We start from the raw sequence: 24,644 nt of genomic DNA on the forward strand, positions 1-24,644 counted from the left end.
GGAGTGGGGGAAGGGGGAAGGTTTGAGTGTGTGGGATGTGGGGAATGGTTTGAACATGTGGGGTGTGAAGGAAAATTTGAGTAGGTGGAGTGTGGGGGAAGGTTTGTGAGTGTGGGGTGCAGGAGATTGTTTGAGTGCAAGGGGTGTGAGGAATGTTTGAGTGTGAGGGGTGTGGGGGAAGGTTTGAGTCTGTGAAAGTTTGTGTTTCAGGTGTGGGGGAAGATTTCAGTGTGTGGAGTGTGTGTGTTTGGGGGGGGGGTTAGTGGATGAGGTGAGAGGGAAGCATTTAGGGGGTGGGGTGAGGAGGGATGCAGAAAGAGGCGATATGAAGCCTTGAGGGGTGGGATGGGGATGGATGCTTTTCCCGAGTCCATATTTCCAACTTTTACAAATGGAGATAAAGATTTTGGAAAATAGTTGGAGTGAGATAGTGAGACAGAACAGCCTCAGGAAGGTGGTTCCATCGACAGGATAAGTGAGGAATAAAGTAGTTGAAGTGTGCAGTCAGCCTGGATTTTGGAAGTTTAACCAGGAAGGGGTTACTGGAATAACTTGTGCATCCTGGAGTTGTTGGGGAGAGCCAGATGACTGTGAATGCGGAGACAGCAATGTTGGACAATGGACGGTAGAAAACAGAGACCATTAACCTGCCTGCGATGTGAGAGCAACAGACCTTGTCCCATGTCTCATCATGGGAGATTCAAATAACTTTTAGAGCTTTAGATTCCACAGAATCCAAGAAAGGCAGATGTGATGCTGGACTCTCAGTTCATAGGTTATAGGCGAAACTGGTAGAGATATAGGTTACAAGCCAAATTGGTAAATATTGGTTATAGGTTTTACACGTGGTGTGACAAAAAGATGGGACACGTTTGAAATAGAAATATCCTTCAATTAATGGAGTTATTGATTCAACTGTATTAACATTTGTAAAGTATAGACATTGACATTTATTCCGAATGCACTAGGTTTTGAAACTGTCAGTTAAATGGTTCCCTCGGGAAATAACACATTCCACTGTTCTGGTACACATACCCCTTATAACCTAACCTTCACAAGAAAGTATGTCGGAATGGCCTGAATGTCACGAGTTTTGCTTTCTTGCAGTTCATCTCGTGTGTGACCTGTTCATGTACACCGTCTTTTAAATATCCCCACAAGAAGTAATCAGTCGGGCTGAGATCAGGAGATCCTGGAGACCAATTCACACCTCCAAATCTGGAGATCAGCTTTCCAGGAAAATGCTCTTGCAGCAGTTCCATTCGTGGCCTGGCGGTGTGGCATGTAGCCCTGTCTTGTTGGTTGGACAAAAATAATAATTACCTTCCAATATCATAGAATTATTCCACTCTATGCTTGGGTGTTGGCTTAATGGTTCAGGTGGCAGGTTTTGGAACCCAGCATTCTGAGTTCAAATCCTGCACCCATTAAATTAATACAAGGTGGGGTTGATTCAGCCCGTCATCTTTCCGAGGTCGGTAAAATGAGTACCAGCTTGCTGGTATGGTGTGTCGGAGTGGCGAACCTTCCAGGATTGTGCCCAACGGCCCAGGTGATTGCTCCAGCAGCACCAATGCTCTGTATGGAGCATGGTCCCCATGGATGGATTCCACCCTCAAATCTGTCCCATCTTTTAGCCACAACACTGTATATTTGCGATTATGATTTTTGCACTTGTGATCATATCCCGTGAATATTTCCTTGGCAACCAACATGTATCCCTCATTTATGATCCTTGAGCTATGGTACCACCTTTACATTCCTGACAGATTTGCTCAAAAATAAATTATTTTTTTTAATATGTGACCCCTTGCTGTTCTCACAGTGCAAGTAACGTTTATTTGCTGAACGAAACGCCACGCATATCATTTTACCTCATGGTGAATGACCCAAGGAACACGACGAAGTTATTTTCAAGGGCAGATCTATTGAATGCCATCAGGTGGGAACACATTACTTTAACTTTGAAATCTTCATGAGGATGTTCACATCTTCCAAATCCATTACTGAAATGTATATTTTCTTCCCTCTTCCTCCCGCCACCCCTTTCCGATACATACCCATCCCAGTGGTGTCCGGGGCCGCCTCAACAGTGCCTTCCTGCTGTCCGACTCCACCTTGGAGTTTGAGGGGCTACACTCAAAACTTGTTTCTCCAACATTGCCATCGTACCCAGTGTGGCTTGTTGTATTCGGGGTTATCATGACCATCATCCTGGTCGGACTTGTTGCACTAATTGTGCAGGGACATTTGAGTCGCAGGCACGTTTTAATTTCATTCATCTATTAATTCATTAGTAATGATAATCTAGTATTAGTAATGATAGTGTTGTATGAGTAATGACAGTCAAGTATTAGAAATGATAGTCTAGTATTAGGCTATAGTCTAGTATGAGCAATGATACTCAAGTATGAGGCCATAGTCTAGGATTAGTAATGATAGTCCAGTAGTATAGTCCCGTGTGAGTAATGATAGTCTAGGATTAGTAATGATAGCCTAGTATGAGTAAGTATAGTCTCGTGTGAGTAATGATAGTCTAGTATTAGGCCATAGTCTCGTACGAGTACCAGCTTGATGGTACTTGCTGGTACAACCCCTCTCGCCCCGCCCTCCTTCCAACTCCTGCGGGAAACTTCCAGAAGGGGGGCGTTTCCCTCTTGGGTTGGGGTTTTTCGAAGCAATCATCCTAGCACTTCTCTCTTCTCACTCCACTCACCTCTCCCCTGTCCTGAAGCATGGGAAAGTAAGAGGAAAAATCCCATGCGTTATCACAACGCCTTCTTCTTTCTCCATTGCAGAGAGGGTTGTAGCGTGGGTGTGGTATTTGTAATGACAGTCTAGTATTCGTAAAGATAGTCTAGTATAAGTAATGACAGTCTATTATGAGTAGTGATAGTCAAGTATAAGTGAAGATAGTCGAGTATAAGTAATGATAGTCTAGGATTAGTCATGATCGTCGAGCATGAGTAATGATAGTGAAGTATTCGTAATGATAATCTTGTATGAGTAATGATAGTCTAGTATTAGTAATGATAGTCTCAGTATTAGTAATGACAGTCTATTAAGAGTAATGATAGTCTAGTATGAGCCATGATGATCTAGTATGAGTAATGATAGTCTCCTATTAGTCCACAGTCTGGCATAAGTAATGGCAGTCTATTATGAGTAGTGATAGTCTAGTATTCATAATGATAGTGTTACGAATCTACCCCGCCCAGCGTGCATACGACTGCTTTTGCTAATGGTGGCCGTCTCGCCCACCGGACGGACAATTCAGTCGCGACTTCCTGGAACAATGCCAGAAACCAGTCACGGGTGGGTTCTTAACCCCACCACGGCCTAGTCAGTATTCTACCCGTGCGCGACAGGGTCAATTGCCGAATATCGATATACCAAAGTATTCGCGCGGGTAACCTCCTGAGAGACCGTACCTCGGCGAAGGCCTGCTTGGACACGAACCGCTTAAGCGGTTCGTTCCGTTCTGGGATAACCGAGCGGGGTATTATCGCCAGACCTCGCCGGACCTGATTCTTTTATCGGTATTCAAAAACCAACTACCATTCCGAAATGCAATACGGCGGTTCAATTTGGGGAGAAAGGACACGACGAACGGGTTAACATTCACACAAGGACATTTATTATTTACACACGTACACAGTAATGCAATTGATGGGGAGGAGGGGGGAAGGAAGAAAAGGGAGAAGACACGAGCAAGGTAAAAACACTACAACCGTCTATGGTTATTATTTACAATCACTGAAGCAGGTTTTACTTACTGGACTCGGCGCCACAACATTCACTCAAAAGAAAAGCAAGAAAGGACCCCCTCACAGACAAGGGAGTCAGACTGGGCCCGTGGGCCTTTTTAACGTGGAGCTTTGGTGACCGAAAGGGCCCCACAAGACCATTGCAGGTTACCTGCACCCTCGTGGTGCCTTGATGGGGCGAGTCGCGATGTCCCGTCCCCACGGCAATTAGCATAGCCGCGGTTGAGCTTGGGCCTTCCGTGTGGCAGGCGAGCTCTCTCCGGCTCTCTCCACACGAACGCGCAGGTTCGCGCGACACAGCAGGGCTGCGCCTCCAGCCCGCATCTCCTTTGCGACGCCCGGACCTCCACCGACTGACTGGTCCAAGCTCCCGACTCTGACACGAGCCCAGACGTCCACACAGCTCCAGCAGCAGCAGCAGCTCCCCATCGCGATTCTCCTCAGCACAAGCAGCAGCAGCAACAACAACAACAACAACAACAACAACAACAACAACCCCCAGACGAGCTCCCTCCACCAGCAGCAGCAGCAGCAGCAGCAGCAGCTCCCCCCGCGACTCTCCTCAGCACGAGCAGCAGCAGCTCCCCCTCAGACAAGTTCCTTCCACGCAGCAGCAACAACTCTACGCTGCGTCCAGCGTGCCCTTTTTTCCCCCCCACGCTCCGCCCCTCCCATCTCGCCCCGCCCTCCTTCCAACTCCTGCGGGAAACTTCCAGGTCAGGGTCAGGTATGGGAGCATGTGCTAGAACAGCGCGTCGCTGCGTCCACTTTCCGCTGGTACTCCAGAGGTCTCCGTCTGGCCATCCCCCAGGCAGATGCCAGGCCCATCCCCATCTCCTTTAGATGATGGTCAACCTGCTGCAACCACGAGGCACGTGATCGGCCCACTGGCCTCCTCCACTCATGAGACTCCCTCGCTGAGAGAATCTGGTGAGCAGGATCAGCATCAGGAAAACGAGCCACATGTCCATACAGCCGCAACTGACGCTCACGGACCATGCAGGTAACAAATCTCATCCGAGTCTCTCTCAGCAACCGCTCCTTGGACACAAAATCTGACCAGCGATAGCCAAGGATTCTCCGAAGAGACCTGGTACCAAAGGAATTAAGTCTCTGTCTCAGATCCTTGGTCAAAGTCCAAGTCCAGGAAAACAAGCCACATGTCTATACAGCCGCAACTGACGCTCACGGACTATGCAGGTAACAAATCTCATCCGAGTCTCTCTCAGCAACCGCTCGTTGGACACAAAATCTGACCAGCGATAGCCAAGGATTCTCCGAAGAGACCTGGTACCAAAGGAATTAAGTCTCTGTCTCAGATCCTTGGTCAAAGTCCAAGTCTCGCATCCAGAGAGCAAGACTGGAAGTACCAAAGACCTGAAGACTCGGACTTTCGTCCTCCCGCACAGGTACCGGCAGCGCCACACCCCATGATCCAGTGAATCCATGACTCCCCAGGCCCGACCCAGACGGCTATTGACCTCTGACTCGCAGCCCGCAGAGACATGAATATCACTGCCAAGTTAAGTGAATCTCTCCACGACCTCAACATCCTCACCACAAACAGACACAGACAGGACAGCAGCATCCAAGATGTCACCGAAAGCCTGGATCTTAGTTTTGACCCAAGAAACCTGTAATCCCAGCGGCTCCGACTCCTCATTCAGCACCTCGAGGGCCCCCAAAAGGATGTCTAAAGTCTCCGCAAAGATGACTGCATCATCTGCAAAATCAAGGTCCGAGATCTTGACATTCCCAAACGATGCACCGCAGCTTGATCTCTCTGACATCCTCCCTAAAACCCAGTCCATACAAGTGCTGAAAAGTGTGGGGGCCAGTACACACCCCTGACGAACTCCAGTAACAACTGGAAATAAGTCAGAGATGGTACCACCACACTTCACAGCACTCTCAGTACCAGAGTAGAGTTCAGACATCAGATCGATCAGTTTTGGTGGCACCCCACGAAGACCAAGAATCCTCCAGAGGACATCCCGATTGATCGAACGCTTTACAGAGATCAACATTGGCTGCAAGCAGCCCCTGCCGAAACTCTCGTCTGCGTTCGGTGAGGACACGAAGAGCAAGGATACGGTCAATCGTTGACCTCTTTGGTGTAAAGCCTGACTGCTCTGGACGCTGGTGCTCAAGCAGATGGTGGCGAACCCTATCAAGAATTATCCGAGCAAAGACCTTGCCCGGCACTGAGAGCAGCGTCACCCCTCGGTAGTTGTTGCAGTCTTGGCGATCACCCTTCCCTTTCCAGAGAGGAACAACAAGGCCCCTCTTCCAATCAGTTGGGATGATGTCTGTGTTCCAGGCAGAGCACAAAACTGCATGCAACGACACGAGTGCAGCATTTCCACCAGCCTTGAGAAGTTCAGCATGGATGCCACAGATCCCTGGAGCTTTGCCCCGTTTCAACTGGTTCACCACAGCCCGTGTTTCCACAAGCGAAGGTGGACCACAGTTGATTCGAGGGTCAGCAACAGGGATTGTAACACCCTTGACGTCCAACTCGACAGCTGGGAGATCAGCCTGGTACAACTGCTCAAAGTAACCGGCCCATCGGGCCTTCACTTCAGACTCCTCTGTCAAGAGCCTACCACTCTCTGCTCTAACTGCAGTGCTCCGAGGGATGGGCTTGGATGAACGCAATGCGCGAATTCCCCTGTAAGCGGGACGAGGGTCACCTGTCCACAGGTGATGCTCTACCCCCTCACAGATTCCTTGCACATCGGCCTCCTTGTCCACCCTCAGTGCATGTACAGTTTTACGCCTCAGCTCCCTGAACAGCTCAGCTCTGCCATTCAACCTGGCCCTACGACTCTGGTCAATGGTATCCAGTGTCCCTTGAGAGACAAAATTCTTCTTTGCCCTGCGGTGAGTTCCAAGACATCCTCCGGCAACATCAAGGACGGTGGTCTTGAAGGCGCTCCACAACTCTTCAGGACCCCCCAAAGCACCCAGACCCGCCAATTGTCCACTCAGCCTGTTTGCAAACTCCTCAGCTACTCTCTCATCCCTGAGCTTGCCAACATCCAGCCTAGGCTGGGATGGTACCATTCTCCAGGATTTAAGGTGCAGCTTTAGAGTTGCTACAACAAGCCTGTGGTCAGTATTGAGGAACTGAGCACTGGATCATCCTCCAACGACCGTCAATGAGGACATGGTCAATCTCCTTTGCCACACCGCCAGCGTTGGAATACCAAGTCCAGCGATGAGCTTGTGGGCGCTGAAACCATGAACCAGCCACCCTAAGTCCATGACTTCTTGCAAAGTCAAGGTACTTAGTGCTATTCTGGTTCATAGTTCCTGACCCATGGGGACCAACACACACCTCATAACCATCCCTATCAGTCTCAGTCGATGCATTGAAATCCCCCAAGACTAGAAGTGTATCTCGTCTGGGGCACTGATCAACCACAGACTCGAGCGTGGCATAGAATGCATCCTTCACGGTGAGATCACTCGCCTCAGTCGGAGCATAAACAGAGACCAGGGAAATGACACCTAAGGAGTGACGAATCCTTAATCTCATAATACGCTCGTTGACTGGTGTTACCTCAATTATCATTGGGATCAGCTTATTGGACACAGCTACAGCAACTCCTTGGGTATGGTAACCATCAGAGCGACCAGACCAATAGTAGGTGTAACCACCCACCATTATCTCACCGCAATCCGGTCTCCGAACCTCAGAGAGTGCTTCAATCCCGATGTCCAAGCGCTTGAGCTCAGATGATGAGACAGGTGGTCATCCTCTCTTCGGGATAGGACATTCCAGGCACCCACCCGAAGGGAGCGCCTCAGGTTAACCCAAGGAGCCTGCCGTCTGGTGGACGACACCTCAGCACCACTCCGACACACTCTCCCGCAATCTGACCCAGGGAAGTTACCCCATGGTTTCCCTCCTATCATAAAAGATTGGGGGTCCCGAAGGCTTTGCCCCAATCCCGTCATCCGGTGAGCTGCCCTGCGAAGGGAAGCTGCACAGGAGGTACTCCCACGGAGTGGGTTTTCAGATTTTTTTTGCGTTTTTGTGTTTTGCGGAATGAAGGGTTTTACGGTGGCCGGAGTGCAAATCCTGCCACCAACCTCCTAATAAAAAAGTAACCCAACTGCAGGAGGACGTCCGCAGACAGTTGGGCACTAGATATGGATGGCCGTTGGCTCACAAGGAGCTCCTCCACCCTTTGACAGGTTTTGTTTTTAATCCTGCTGGGTGTCCATATCCAAACACCCTCCTCACCAGAAAACCTGGTGGGGAGACGGTTTAGTCGCCGACAACCCGACCATGGAACAGGTTAGTACAGGTTTACATGGTACCTATTGCAGGTCACAGATCTAACATGACCTGACATGAATTACTTCCAGAAGGGGGGGGGGGGCGTTTCCCTCGTGGGTCGGGGTTTTTCGAAGCAATCATCCTCGCGCTTCTCTCTTCTCACTCCACTCACTTCTCTCCCGTCCCAAAGCGCGGGAAAGTAAGAGGAAAAATCCCATGCGTTATCACACCTTCTTCTTTCTCCATTGCAGAGACGGTCAGGATGCGGAGAGGGTTGTAGCGTGGGTGTGGTTGTTGTAATGGTGGCGTGGTTGGCGTTGGGTGGTGATCGTGAAGGTGGTTGGTGGTGATGTGATCATGGTTGGTCCAAAATAACGATAGCAAAGAATAACGGCTAACTCAAAGATCACAGACCTGTCCACACAAATAAATCCCATTAAACAACGGTGGGAAAATCTATCTGAACACACACTTAGCGATATAACTGAACTAAGGACCTTTATGGTGTTCTGCGAATTTCCACGGCCGTAACACTACCTCCTCCTTTTTACAGACTCGTCCCGAGTCGCTGAATTTTTGTGTGCCGTTATGAGTAAGTTTCCCCTAGTACGTTTTGTCTTCGGATCCCTGAGTGCGACATTTAGTGTATTTGTGTCCCAAAAATAAATAACCAACAGGTTGAGTAACTAACTAAACAAACGCAATCATACAGACGACTTAACTAAATTGCCGGCAGATGAATGACTGGCACAGGCCTTGCAGCAAAACAGCCGGCAGATGAATGACCGGCCGGCACAGGCCTTGCAGCAAAACAGCCGGCAGATGAACTGACTGGCACAGGCCTTGTCCTGCAACTGTGTGGAGGGAGTGCGGTGGTGCTGGCCACTCGGAAGGTGGGCTCGGACCTACCCTACTGTCTCCCTCCCAACCTATCGCCTTTGCCTGTCTCTCTCCATACCCACTCCCTTAGTTTCAAAAAATCCCCAATTTTGCCCCATCTTATTTTTTGTTTTATTTTATTTCCCCTTCTAGAAATCGTCTCCCGAACCCCCTTTACTGTCTTTGTCCGGCTAACCTATCCTGTCTCCTAGCCTACTCCCAACCCCTATGTTCCCTTCCTGGAGGGGAATAAGGGAGAGCTAGTGTCCTGTGTCGAGGCCCAACGAAGCCTCAGAATGGCCTCCTCATATTTCAGCGATCTCAACCCAAGGTGGGTCCAGCGGCCCACAACGAGCGGAGGGATGGATGGTGCGGAGGGGTACACTTCCTAATCTTCCCTAACATTATTAATATAACCTAAACGACCCCGGGGCTTTCCAAAAGCGCCTCTCGCTTAAACTGCTGGTTCTACAAACCAAGATTCCCATCGCCTGTGTTGGTGTCCTCACAATTTCGGGCCTCGCCCTCAAATTTTCCCTCGTGCCCTCGCACGGTTTCATGGCTGGGACGCGTGGCTCCCTTGGCAGGAACTACCCTCTGCCAATTCTCCAACTATGGCACCCCCGGGCCCTGCAACTGTCTCCGAGCCTACCAGCTCCCTAAACGCTGGGGAGTGCCCTCCATGGCTACTCCCCTGAAACGCTCACGTGGCAGGCTGGCGCCCCGGGCCCCTTCCCTGGGTGCCCGTGCCCAATGCACTGCCCACGCGGCCAACGCGCCCCGGGCCCGCAAAATGCGGGCCCACCCGTGCCCACTACACGATCCCAGCCCCCCATGGACCCTTGGCCTACCGCGGCCGACTCGCCCGGGGTACCCACTAAGCGGTAGCGTTCGCAGCCACGCTCCCAGCCCGTCAACAGGGCTCCTGCACCCCTCCAAACAGGTTTCAAGCCTACGTTCCCACCAACAGCAAAACGACCTCCATTTTGTCAATTTGATTAACCCCCGAACTCACTTTACACTGACCCCGGGGTCCCTTGGGTGGGAGTCACTCCTCCCCCCAATCACTCATCGCACCATGCATTCCACATTCACTCCATACACACAGGCTCGCTGGCCTCACTCACTCAAGTACATTTTCCACTTCATTTCACTCCATCGCTGATCACTGCCATTCTTATATCTGCATCCCCAAACTACCTCGTGCTCCCTCGTCATCCCTCACACCAGCAGCACATCCTTTTAACTCTACGAAGCTAAGCTAAGCTAAGTCCCCTCTACACACTCAAAGTCTGTCCTTGTCCTCAAAATCCATTTCCCATTCTAAATCTGAACTAAAATCCCTCTAACTAATCCATTCCATGGGCCCCATGAGGCTTATCCCTGCCCCAAGGAGCCAGTCTAACTATGCTGACCCTTCCCCCTAACGAGTGGTATCCTGTGCCCAGACGGGGGGGGGGGGTCTTCCACCCCTTGCCCGGGAATCCTGTTCACCCGAAGCGAGGCTTGCTTCTTTCTTTTTTATGCGTACACCAGCGCGGCAACTCGCAACCTGCGCACTTTCCCCGTGATGTTATGGCAGCTGTTCGCACTCCGCACACCTCGTCCCTCCTCGGACGGTACCATCCGGCAGGGATTTCTCCTCCTGCTGGATTCCAACGATGCAGCCACGACGTCACCCTGCGCATCCCAAGCAAGCCTCGCGTTTCGAGGGGTTCCCCACGCGAGCACATGTGCACTGCTCATCGGAGCTTCACACACGCTCGCCTGGAGAACCCATCCGATCCAAATCCATATCCAGCCTACCTTCTGTCCGTCCGCAGGATCGGCTAATCCACCGCGTGCGTTTCCGGACCGGGCTTCACTCCCGCAGGCACGCACGTGGCGGCCTCGTGCGTAGCACAGCACGGACCCTGCTCGCGCTGCCATGCAAACCCGACACAGTCCCCAATGCAGCTACGGCCGCTACTCGGCCTTTGTCCACCATCAGGCTCCGTCGTCGTCACACTCTCGTGCACAAACTTCCCCATGCCACGACGCTCACACACCTCGAGATGACATTCACACTCGGAGATGCGGTTGCATGTTCCCGCATGCCAGCCGCCATGTCCCTCACATACAGCGACCTCACACACACTGTCTCTCACACACACGGCCGTTCACTCACACATGCCCTTTCACACACGGCCGTTCATTCACGCATGCCCTTTCACACACAGCCTTTCACTCACACACACCTTTTCACTCACGCTTGCCATTTCACTCGTACACGCTGTCTCTTCCACACACGATGCTTCATCCACACACGGTGTTTCCTTTACACGCGGCATGCTGGAAAGCACGCATTTCGGCTCGCTTGCAACCACTTTACTCACACACGCGGTCCTTTCACACACAACCTTTCACCCATGGTATGCGCGCTTTTCAGCACACATTTTGCCACACTCGTAAACACACATACAGGAACAATCACGCTGGGGATTTGTGCCACAAGGGTTCCGGGGCCTTCACACCCCCCCCCAAGCTTCACGTGCACCCGTCTACAGTACTCGCCCCCTCTAACTCGCTCGGCACGACCGGACCCACCTGGTCGAGATCCGCTTCAAGGGAGCGTTGCGTCTCCCTCCATTCCTGAAGGAGGCTATCCGGCTGCTTGCGGGTCACGACACATTCCCCAAGCTCCCCCCCCCCATTGTCCTCCACTACCTCCATGTGTGTGTACTCGTCTTTCATCCCGTCTTTATCGTGTAGTCTCTCCTCTACCGTTTCCACCTCCCGCATCTGTCAATACTTCTATTTCCTTCTTTGTCTCTGTTAATTAAATTTCCTTCGTCTTTACGTGTCTTATACACGTCTGTCACCCCATTTAATTTTTCCCTCTGTGTCACCGTTACTTTCTCTGTCACCTGCACGAATCTCATCTTACACGTCTCCTGCATTAGTTTGTCTTCCACCGCGGGGCCGACAGTCCACACTCCCCCTCCCCCTCAGCTCGTTCGCTCCAGCACGTGGCGCCGCCATTTTGCCCGCCTGCAGGCATCGCCCCACGCGCTGCATTTTCTCCCACAGCATTTGCATATTTGCATCCATTTTACTCTCCAGTTTGCCGTTCATCTTGCACGCATTTTCATTTATTTCGTTTTTCATTTCTTTCATTTCATTTTTTGTATCGTTTCCCATTTGTTGCACATTTGTTTTCATTTCGTTTTTCATTTGTTGCATTTCTGCCAGCAAAACCACGAATAGCTGGCCCATGTCAGGTGGGTCTGTGGCAGTTGCTTCGCCATTAGGCGTGGATCCGCCAGGGAATGGGGAGGGATTTTGACGGAGGAGGGCGGGGCGTCAAAAACCACGCCGCCGCCGCTGCGCCTATTTTGGACTCTGGGTCTGTTTGTGGGGGAAATTCAACCTGCATCTCAATGGGCATGTCCTGCATGGTTATTTCGTCCTGGGCCATTGATTCCACTATCTCTAAATCCATTACCCCCTGCTCCCGTTCGCCTTGAACCGCCATCTTGCTTCTCGGAATAAATTTAAAGCTCGCCATTTAATGGGAATCGAGGGTCACTCAACACACCCCTGATCCGATTCCCGTTAATTTGGTTGGAGGCGGGATGGATTTGAATCCCACACTCCTGAAAACCAGTGTTACGAATCTACCCCGCCCAGCGTGCGAACGACCGCTTTTGCCAATGGCGGCCATCTCGCCCACCGGACGGACAATTCAGTCGTGACTTCCTGGAACAATGCCAGAAACCAGTCACGGGTGGGTTCTTAACCCCACCACGACCTAGTCCGTATTCTACCCGCGTGCGACAGGGTCAATCGCCGAATATCGATATACCTAAGTAATCGCGCGGGTAACCGACTGAGAGACCGTACCTCGGCAAAGGCATGCTATGACACGAACTGCTTTAGCAGTTCGTTCGCTTCTCGGATAACCGAGTGGGGTATTAATCGCCAGACCCGATTCTTTTATCGGTATTCAAAAACCAACTACCATTCCGAAATGCAATACGGCGGTTCAATTTGGGGAAAAAGGACACGACGAACGGGTTAACATTCACACAAGGACATTTATTATTTACACACGTACACAGTAATGCAATTGATGGGGAGGAGGGGGGAAGGAAGAAAAGGGAGAAGACACGAGCAAGTTAAAAACACTACAACCATCTATGTTTATTATTTACAATCACTGAAGCAGGTTTTATTTACGGGACTCGGCGCCACAACATTCACTCAAAAGAAAAGCAAGAAAGGACCCCCTCACAGACAAGGGAGTCAGACTGGGCCCGTGGGCCTTTATAACGTGGGGCTTTGGTGACTGAAAAGGCCCCACGAGACCGTTGCAGGTTACCTGCGCTCTTGTGGTGCCTTGATGGGGCGAGTCGTGACGTCCCGTCCCCATGGCAGCTAGCGTAGCCGCGGTTGAGCCCGGCCTTCCGCGTGGCCATCGAACTCTCTCCAGCTCTCCCCACACGAACGCGCAGGTTCGCGCGACACAGCAGGGCTGCGCCTCCAGCCCGCGTCTCCTTCGCGACGCCCGGACCTCCACCGACTGACTGGTCCAAGCTCCCGACTCTGACACGAGCCCAGACCTCCACACAGCTCCAGCAGCAGCAGCAGCAGCTCCCCCTCGCGATTCTCCTCAGCACAAGCAGCAGCACAACAGCAACAACCGCAACAACCCCCAGTCGAGCTCCCTCCACCAGCACAAGCAGCAGCAGCAGCTCCCCCCCCCCCCCGCGACTCTCCTCAGCACAAGCAGCAGCAGCTCCCCCTCAGACGAGTTCCTTCCACGCAGCAGCAAAAATAACTCTACGCTGCGTCCAGCACGCCCTTTTATTCCCCACACTCCGCCCTCCCTCCTTCCAGCACCTGTGGGAAACTTCCAGAAGGGGGGGCGTTTCCCTCGTGGGTCGGGGTTTTTCGAAGCCATCATCCTGGCGCTTCTCTCTTCTCACTCCACTCACCTCTCCCCCGTCCCGAAGCGCGGGAAAGTAAGAGGAAAAATCCCATGCATTATCAGACCACCTTCATCTTTCTCATGAGGGTGGTGGTCATGAGGATGGTGTCGTTGGGTGCTTGTAAAAAGGTGGTTGGTGGTGAGGTGATCATGGTTGGTCCAAAATAACGATAGCAAAGAATAACGGCTAACTCAAAGATCACAGACCTGTCCACACGAATAAATCCCATTAAACAACGGTGGGAAAATCTATCTGAACACACACTTAGCGATATAACTGAACTAAGGACCTTTATGGTGTTCTGCGAATTTCCACGGCCGTAACACTAGTCTAGTATTCATAATGATAGTCTTGTATTCATAAAGATAGGCTGGTATGAGAAATGATAGTCTAGTATTAGGCCATAGTCTAGGATTAGTAATGATAGTCTAGTATTCGTAATAATAGTCTAGTATTCTTTCTGGATCTGATTTTGACAAATTTCCCTGACAATAACTGCCGCTCTTCCTTTGCTCCAATTGGTTCTTCTGACCACGTCCTTGTTAAAGTGGACATCTCTGGTTGTTATCAGAGAACCACCTCACCGCCGTCGAGTCTGGCATTTCACTCAAGCCGACTGGCAGGGTCTCCGAGCAGCCATCAAACTTACAGACTGGTCTCCTATCACTACTTTCTCAAACATCAACTCATCCTGGGAATTCTTTCAAAGAAACTTGCTCTCCCTCATGCACAGATTTATCCCCTCTCGTGTTCAGTTGTCCTACCCTTCCTCCCGCCCTTGGTTTACTGAAGCTTGTGGCGAGGCAGTTGTCCTGAAACAACTTGCCTTTGCCTCATGGAAAGCAAACCCAACTGAGGGCAATCTCAGTTCTTTCCACAAAGCTCGGAACAAGTGTGTATCTACCCTCAGGAGAGCCAGAAAACAACATCTTTCTCATCTCAAGTCTGAACTCTCAAACCTCTCTCCCTCCTCAAAATCCTGGTGGCGTTTAATCAAATCTGTTTCTGGTGTATGTTCCCCCTCCATCCCCTCCCTTACCTCAAATGGCCGCACTGCTGATTCCACACGTGATAAAGCTGAATGTCTAAACTCGGTGTTTGCAGCTAAATCTTGTGTCCTAAACCCATCACTATCTCTACCCACTTTACCCAGTCGCACCCAACTGTCCCTGGACTCTGTATCCTTTTCTCCTGACAAGGTGGAGAGCTTGCTTTCAAACCTCGAGTCAGATTCTGCAACCGGTCCAGACGGCATCAGCCCACGTGTCCTCAAAGCCTGCTCTTCTGCTCTTGCTCACCCTCTCTCTGTTCTATTCACCCTCTCATTTGCCCAAGGTCATCTGCCATCTGCTTGGAAATCTGCTAACATCACTGCCCTGCATAAAAAAGGTGCAAAAACGGATCCCTATAACTACAGACCAATCAGCCTTCTCCCAATCATCAGCAAGGTTATGGAATCCATCATCGCTTCAGACATGAAATCCTTCCTCTTCTCCAATGGCTTGATTTCCAATCATCAATTTGGTTTCAGACCAGGTCACTCTACCCTGGATATGCTGCTTCTGCTCTCCCATCAATGGATGGAGGTCCTCAATGCCAGACAGGAAATCCGAGTACCATATCCCTGTGTCGTAAGAGGTAACCAGGGTTGCGTCAGGGAGGGCATCCGGCGTAAAAAAAACCTGTGCCAAATCACTATGCGGATCATCCGCTGTGGCGACCCCTAATGGGAGCAGCCGAAAGAAGAAGAAGAAGAAGAAGAAGAAGAAGAAGAAGTCAAGGATTAGTCATGATAGTGAAGTATTAATAATGATAATCTCATATAAGTAATGATAGCCTGGTATTAGTAATGATAGTCTCGTATTAAGCCATCGTCTAGTATTAGTAATGACAGTCTATTATGAGTAATGATAGTCCAGTATTAGGCCATAGTCTGGTATTCATATGCCTGGTGTTGGCTTAATGGTTAGGGTGGTGGGCTTTGGATCCAAAGGTCCTGAGTTCAAATCCTGCTCAGCTGTTGAATTAATACGAGGTGGGGTTAACTCGACCTGTCATCCTTCTGAGGTCGGCAAAATGAGTGCCAGCATGCTGGTGGACTGTGTTGGAGTGGCGACCCATCCAGGATTGTGCCCAATAGCCAAGGAGACTTCTTAAGCAGCACCAATGCTCTGCACAGAGTATGGTCCCAATCTCCTCCTCCTCAAGTATTAATAATGATAGTCTAGTATTAGTAATGATAGTCTAGAATTAGGCCATAGTCTAATATTAGTAATGATAGTCTAGTATTTGGCCATAGTCTAGAATTAGTAATGATAGTCTAGTATTAGGCCATAGTCTAATATTAGTAATGATAGTCTAGTATTTGGCCATAGTCTAGAATTAGTAATGATAGTCAAGTATTAGGCCATAGTCTAATATTAGTAATGATAGTCTAGTATTTGGCCATTGTCTTATAATAAGTTGTTAATTCCATATTCTGTTGTCCTGGTCTTAGTAATGATGGTCTTGTATCCAGTATCATGGTCTAGTATCATGTATCGATGTTGAGTATCTTCATCTTGTATCATGTCTCCATCATGGTTCATCCCCATGCTATCCTGGGGCTATGCCCCAGGACAGGGTGGGGTGAGCAAAAAGGTTTCCTCAGCCTGTGCACTCAACAATATTTTGTACATCTATCGTACGCCTCATAATCACTTCATGTCAAAAAAATTGTCATATTTTTAATGTTATGTGGAAGGGAAAACCAAAAAGGAGTTTAAAGTGTGTCTGACTGACTTTATCTCCCTTTGCAGGAAAGAGAAACTAAAGGATGTGATGGAGGACGAAGTGAACCCATATGAGGAAGTGGAAATGGGAAAATGCAGGTAAGCACCTTGCATATTAACCCATTTTTAACCTCATACCTGATGGTCCAACTGTCAGGCAGCAGATCTTTCAGCTCAATTTACTGGTGTAGAAAAAAAAACCTCACCCAAAAAGATGAAATAAACAACCAGTTACTTTCCAAGTTGTCAATCTACAAGTCAAAGAGCCAGCAAACCGACTTTTGTCCATATATCCAGTTAGCTCTCCAATTTAGTTATTGTGCCAACTATGCGGTTCGTTAAACAAACAGACTGATGAATCAGCCAAATATCATTGCATGACAATCGATCGTACCTTTGTGACAATTTGCAGAGATCATGAGGCTGCAGCTGAAGCTGGTGAAACCACACAGGATACAAATGGAATCCAGAACACGGCGTACAGTCATGATTCTGCCGATCAGACGAATCTGTAGCTTTGGATGAAAGTTTTTGTTTTTCGTTTGTTTTTGTGTTTAGGAACTAAAATGTTATTTCACCCTTCACTCATTCTGCCATCACTCTCTTCCAATTATTGAATCTTCAGTCGGTTGTTTCTCACTTTCTCTTCATCATTTCTTCTCGAAGCTTGGACTTGTCCATTACGTTAAAAAACTGCACTCAAAATCTCTGATCATTTATTTCTTGAAATATCTAACCACTGAGAATCTCATCAATGCCCAGTTTTTGCTCATGGCTGTTGTGATAATGAAGGTTCGGGTATTATGGTTGTTGAAAGCTATTCCGTACGACTAATAGTTTGATCATACAAAATGGCTTTTCTGTTCACACTCTTCATTTTACGATCTGTGGCTTCACTGCATCATGCCATGCTCACCTCTTCTCCACTGGCTGCCTGGCTTGTTGTTGGGAAGTACTTCCATTATTACCTGCTAGTTCGATGCACACTATGGAGCCTGTGAAAACACTAGCTCTTCCATATTCCCAGAATTTGCTGTCGGTCTTTTTCTTTCATTTTCAGGTCATGAGGATAGCTCAGTTCATATGCGTTCCGATAAGTTGTCTTCGCTTCCCTGATATGGCTCAGTCCCAGCCAGGGTCAAATTTGTCCGACTAAAGATACCTTTCTGATGCAATGCCAACAGGCGCTAGAATATGCCGGTTGTCCATTCGGCATGTCAGTTTGTGGATGTTTCATTCGAAAAGAGTAGGCCAATGTGTGCCAGAATGCTGGCAAATTTCCCTGGTTCATACGAGCTGTATAATTAGCATAATCGTGCATTGTAATGCATTACTGGGTTGTGGACACAGTCCAAGCACAATGGGCCAAATTATCTTTACTTTGCCTTGCCAGCCAGAAGTTAAAAAAACCAAAAACCAATTTCCACACATTACATGGTTTGAGTCTCGTGGGAACTTCGAAACACAAGTCTCAATTGAAGAACCCACTGACACAAAATGTCACCATGAGCTATCGGGTTTTATGAGAGGGGAAAAGGTGAGGAAGAGTGGGATTTCAAAGATAGAAGAAGGCTGTTCCCCAGGAGGGAGAAAAGGGGCAAAGGAGTGAAAGGTGATTGCAAAGGCTGTGATGAATTATTTATGGATAGATAATTTCAGATAGAGGATCATCCTTCCATTAGAATTTTGAACACCGAGAGGGAATGAAGTGTTACAAGAAATATGAGAAGGAGCAAGGAAGAGAATGAGCAGAAATATGGGAAGGAGCAAGGAAGAGAATGAGCAAAGGAGGAAAAGTGGAAATATGAGAGAATTGTGAAAATCTGGAAAGGAAACAACTCCATTAATTAATCAGTATCAACACGATCACCACCAACACTGTGAGCATGCAATGGTCACATTGATTTGCAAAAACAACTTTCACTTGTAACTCAGGATTTTTCCCTCCGACCAAACAGTTAATGTTCTCAACAAGGTGAAACTATTGAAACAAGAAAAAGAGCAATCAGATTGCAGACCCTCACCAGGACTTATTTTGAGTGGTTTTTTTTTTTTTTTAAATATAAAATTTTTTTATGTGGACCATTTTATCCCGAGATGACCCTCAAAAATTCATACTGATCACATGTGGCGTTCTACAAATGCAATTATGATGTCATTTAAAAAAAATCACTCATTCCCCATGGGGAGTACTTGCTATGGGCAAAGTTTAAATTTTTTCGATAGTGTGGTTTCAGAGATAGAGGTCCAAAGTTTTTCCGTTTTCCAAAATGACTGCCACACCACATGACCTATGGCGTCATAATCATTAAAACAATCTACGTGAGTAGTTGTACCAGTGGTGAAAATTGTCTCAATCAGAGAAGTGGTTGCAGAGAAAAACACGAAGTTCTGTGCGGACAAACAGACAAACAGACAGATCCAAATGTAATTCCCTCTCCTTTGGCGAGGGTAATGAACATAATGCAAACATGAGCATATTTTAACATCTTTGCTGCAGCAAAGATAGCAAAAGAAATAATTTTTGTTCCTCAAAAAAGATGTGAAGAAGTAAAAATAAAATTAACATGAGGAGTCGGAAGGGGAAATTAAAAAATCCATTTCAGGCAGAAGAGGACTTGAGAATAACTGAATGAACCAGAAGGGCACTCGGAAGAGTGCATACCTCCACCACGTAATGCCTGATCCATGAGAACATATCAGGTCCAATACATTTTTGAAATATCATGCTATACAGTACTATATCGTTTTTGGCCCCATCTCTCAATGAGTGAAGAATCACTTTAAAAATTAAATAAATCTCGTATCCAGATCCAGATTCGGATCTTCACCAAAATCGAATGAATTCGTCATTACCAGACACACAACATGTCCACAAAATTTAATCCGAATCCGTTCACAACGTTTTAAGATACTGTGCACACAAACAGCAAACAGACAGAGACGGGTGAAAACATAACCTCCTTCACCTTCAGTGACGGAGGTAACAAGAAAGAGTAGCCAAAGAAAAACGAGTGGATGATCCACTGGCAAGGAAAGATGAATTCAAAGAGAGACCTCAACCCATAACGAACCATGGAATCGAGCGAGCGATCTCCACGGGGTAGCAACATGGACCAAAACCCAGAAGCACTGCTCAATAACCCTGCATCAACACACGAGAAGTAGTGAGCGATCGAGTGGAAGAGTAACACGGTGATGGTGAAATACACAAGCTCCAAAACACGACTGAAGCCTCATCGTTGTGTTTATACTTCACTTCGATCCGGAAAGGTGTAACAAGTGTGAACAATCAGAACTTCATCACCAACAAACAATCAGAAATTCATCACCAATGAACAATAAAAACTTCATCACCAATGAACAATAAAAACTTCATCACCAACTAACAATCAGAACTTCATTACCAACGAGCAGTCAGAACTTCATCATCAATGAACAATCAGAAGTTCATCACCAATGAACAATCAAAACTTCATCACCAAACAATCAAAACTTCATCACGAATGAACAATCAGACCTTCATCACCAACAAACAATCAGAACTTCATTACCAACGAGCAGTCAGAACATTATCATCAAAGAACAATCAAAACTTCATCACCAATGAACAATCAGAAATTCATTACCAATGAACAATCAGAACTTCATCACCAATGAACAATAAAAACTTCATCACCAATGAACAATCAGAACTTCATCATCAACGAACAATCAGAACTTCATCACCAATGAACAATCAGAACTTCATCACCAATGAACAATAAAAACTTCATCACCAATGAACAATCAGAACTTCATCATCAACGAACAATCAGAACTTCATCATCAACGAACAATCAGAACTTCATCATCAACGAACAATCAGAACTTCATCACCAACGAACAACTTCATCACCAATGAACAATCAGAACTTCATCACCAACGAACAACTTCATCACCAATGAACAATCAGAACTTCATCACCAACGAACAATCAAAACTTCATCACCAACGAACAATCAAAACTTCATCACCAATGAACAATCAGAACTCCATCACCAATGAGCAATCGGAACTTCATCACCAATGAACAATCAGAACTTAATCAACAATGAACAATCAGAACTTAATCAACAATGAACAATCAGAACTTCATCACCAAACAATCAGAACTCCATCACCAATAAACAATCAAAACTTCATCACAAACCAACAATCAAAACTTCATCATGAACCAACAATCAAAACTTCATCACAAACAATCAGAACTTCATAAACAACAAGCAACTTCATCACCAATGAACAATCAAAATTTCATCACCAATGAGCAATGGGAACTTCATCACCAATGAACAGTCAAAATTTCATCACCAATGAACAATCAGAAATTCATCACCAATGAACAATCAGAAATTCATCACCAATGAACAATCAGAAATTCATCACCAACGAACAATCAGAACTTCATCACCAACGAACAATCAAAACTTCATCACCAATGAACAATCAAAACTTCATCACCAATGAACAATCAGAACTTCATCACCAACGAACAATAAGAACTTCATCACCAACGAACAATCAAAACTTCATCACCAACGAACAATCAAAACTTCATCACCAACGAGCAATCAAAACTTCAACAATCAGAACTTCATCGCCAATGAACAATCAGAACTTCATCGCCAATGAACAATCAGAACTTCATCACCAATGAACAATTAAAACTTCATCGCCAAAGAACAATCAGAACTTCATCACCAATGAACAATCAGAACTTCATCACCAATGAACAATTAAAACTTCATCACCCAGGGGTTTCCTTCGAAGCCGGTTACCGGTGACCCACAGCCGTCGACTCAGAGAAAAAATGTCAAAGGTCACCGCCTACTTCAGCGCCGATTTATCGTTTTTTTTTTTTTTTTGTCACCACGATATTTTTGTTTCGGAAACACCACGAAATCTCTACACCCCATGTTTTGAAATCCGAGACGAAAACACATGAGTATTTCGATAAAAGCGGGCTTATTTTTACTGTTAGTACTCTCGCTGGGTTGAGCACAACACTGACCTAAAAATTACACAAGCAGCTAAAACACGCCTCCTGCAATAGAGAGTTCTCTGCTTTAGCCTCGTTTTGAACTGTTGGCCTGATACCCTGATACCATACAGCAATGACCTCAAGAAAATAAACTTTGTAGGCCTCACAGTTTCGGTGCCGAAACGATGGCATCGAAACGAAAATCCCTGTTTGACTTTGGATTTTCGAAGAAGTCCAAAGACATGGGAGGTAAACTTCTGGCCATCAGTAATTGGTCTAAACTTGCACTCTTGCGAGTGCGACGTTGTTGTTTCACGAAACACGTGTTTCACCTAGTCTATTTTGAGCTTTTGTCAAGTGATGCGGCTCCAAAATACGCGGTCACCCGTTGTGCCTTTTTAATTTATAAAGTAATTAGCCTCTAAGCTTAAAGCAGCTTTTGTACATGTTATTATTCGTGGTTATTTGCACTGAAAATCGTCATTTATTCACTGAAGTGAAGGCCAAGTATGAGCAGCTGTGAACTGGCCAACTGAATACTGGTACCGCAGGTACATGCATGTACCATAGACTTGCGAGCTTTTCTTGACGGTATAACAACACGATATTGGCAGATAATGTCAGGTGGAAGTTTAACAAAATTGGGATTGTGACTGTGACACAGTATTCACACTTAGACCGTTTGATTGGTTGACTGATTGAAGTGAGCTGACATCAAATAAAGAAATTATCAGAAAACGAGTGAAGTTAAATACATGTTTATCATTCATTTTCAAGCAATAAACTAGTCTAAAGTTATTAGTTTGAGCTGTTTATTAAATCAAAACAAAACACAATAAAATAATAATAAACAATATTAAACAAAGTAAAATGAAATTGAAGAGGGAAAATATGCATAAAATGAATGAAAAAAAAAAAAAACTGTTTTTGTCGAGTTTTCCACCCCAACAGCCTGATCATGAGAACTATTTCATGTCAGAAATCATGCCAGAATGCATCTCCAGCAATCTAGGATCCTCCGGCTTCCAGGGCCCAAGGTGGGCCCTGGACCCCGGCCATACAGCTGCACTCGCGGTGATGGTAACCTGCTACTTTTTAATGGTAGCCTCCTACTCCAAAAAATAAGGAAACCCCTGATCACCAACAAACAATCAAAACTTCATCACCAACAAACAATCAAAACTTCATCACCAATGAACAATCAGAACTTTATCACCAACGAGCAATCAAAACTTCATCACCAACGAGCAATCAAAACTTCATCACCAAAGAACAATCAGAACTTCATCACCAAAGAACAATCAAAACTTCATCACCAATGAATAATTAGAACTTTCTCACCCATGAACAATCAAAACTTCATCACCAAAGAACAACTTCATCACCAACGAACAATCAGAACTTCCTCACCAACGAACAATCAAAACTTCATCACCAATGAACAATCAGAACTTCATCATCAACGAACAATGAGAACTTCATCATCAACAAACAATGAGAACTTCATCATCAACAAACAATCAAAACTTCCTCACCAAAGAACAATCAAAACTTCATCACCAAACTAAAATGAGCATCTTAACGCTTTTGAGCAAAATCTTGTTATTGTTGAGGTTAATTTTTGTTACATGTGATCATTTTAACACAATAAACATACATTCACACAAAACGTGCAACAAAATGAATTCTGAGTTATTGATAAACACCGAGTTTCACCCATAATCAATATTCGTCACTACCTTCGAACCTGCGGCGTGATCAATCGTGATGTCACGTGGTTAAAAACGTCTCCACGTTCAGATGAAACTGAATAAACGTTGTTTTTGTAAAATGTGCACTCCCTCGATCCACTCGGCACACCATTGTTGTGTTTGTTTATTTTATTCCTCATGTAAAATGGTTATAAGATAGTGTCACCATTTGACAATGATGAGCGGTGCTTGAGAGACAATAGGAGAGGGAGCGCGTTCTTGGAGCATCCATAAAGGTCTCCGAACCACATGCTCACAATGGTCCAACACACGTGGTTTTTAAAAACATTTTTTCAACACATCAATATATATATATATATATATATATATATATATATATATATATTTGCCTTGTTCTCTTTTTGGACCTGTCTTGGACTCTTGTGAGCATCTTGTGACGAGAACTTTTTCAACTACTCATACACCCGTTTCTCGTGTTGTTAAAGGGACACCTCTCTTGTTGCTATTTCAATTATTTTCAATCTTGATTTTTTTTAAATGTTCAATAAACAATAGGAACTCGTGATATTGAGTTTCTCAATGTATTTGAAAATGGTGGACTGGCTTTCGTGGCTTTTTTTTTTGGTATGCACAGTCAATGCTCGTGCAAGAGTTAGAACACAGAATGGATCAGGATGCAACTGCAGAAGGAGAAGAGAGGAAACTGGCAGCAGCAGGGCCGAGGGAGAACAGAGATGAAGACGGACAAACAAAGTATGCGGTTTAACGATGAGGGGTAGCTGAGAACACAGGGGATGGACAAGATGTATACAGAAGCACATTTGTGGGGGTGGGTTGGGTTGGTTTAATGGGTGTAGAAAAGATAATGGTTTTGGATGGGGGATGACCTGAGATGGTGGTGAACAGCTGTTTTGAAGACCTGGAGAGAATAATGAGATTGAAGAGAGTATGGAAGGTGGTTCCATAGGCAGGAATAAATGAGTGGAGGTGAGCAGTGGTTCTGAATTTTAGCAGTTTCACAAGAAGGGGGTTCCTGGTGGACCATGTGCCTCCTGCAGATACCTGGGGACGTGGGGGAGGGGGGGAGGGACAAAGCACAGATATGGTAGAGGGTACAAGACCAGAAACGAGGCAGAAGAAGACAGAAAGACCACCGACCTGTCGGCGATGGCAAAGTGATAGGCCCATAGACACGGCTTCATCACAAAAAATTGCAATGATCTTGAAAGCCTT

General features: G+C 46.7%; 1 protein-coding gene across 2 annotated transcripts in view; it reads left to right on the top strand.

Moving 5' to 3' along the window:
- ACE2 (angiotensin converting enzyme 2) overlaps positions 1-24,003 on the top strand; it is a 141,424-nt gene extending 117,421 nt beyond the window's left edge. For both annotated transcript variants that reach the window (XM_085896870.1, XM_085896869.1), the window contains 4 exons: positions 1,826-1,942; positions 2,070-2,261; positions 16,703-16,774; positions 17,088-24,003. In XM_085896870.1, coding sequence (XP_085752996.1) covers positions 1,826-1,942; positions 2,070-2,261; positions 16,703-16,774; positions 17,088-17,190 — 484 coding nt within the window. In that variant the 3' untranslated portion in view covers positions 17,191-24,003. The remainder of the gene's footprint in view (positions 1-1,825; positions 1,943-2,069; positions 2,262-16,702; positions 16,775-17,087) is intronic.
- Positions 24,004-24,644: the final 641 nt, after the last annotated feature.

The sequence above is a fragment of the Eptatretus burgeri genome, chromosome 10, assembly GCF_056783735.1.
Source record: "Eptatretus burgeri isolate ZD-2024b chromosome 10, Ebu_testis_v1, whole genome shotgun sequence".
NCBI lineage: Eukaryota > Metazoa > Chordata > Myxini > Myxiniformes > Myxinidae > Eptatretus > Eptatretus burgeri.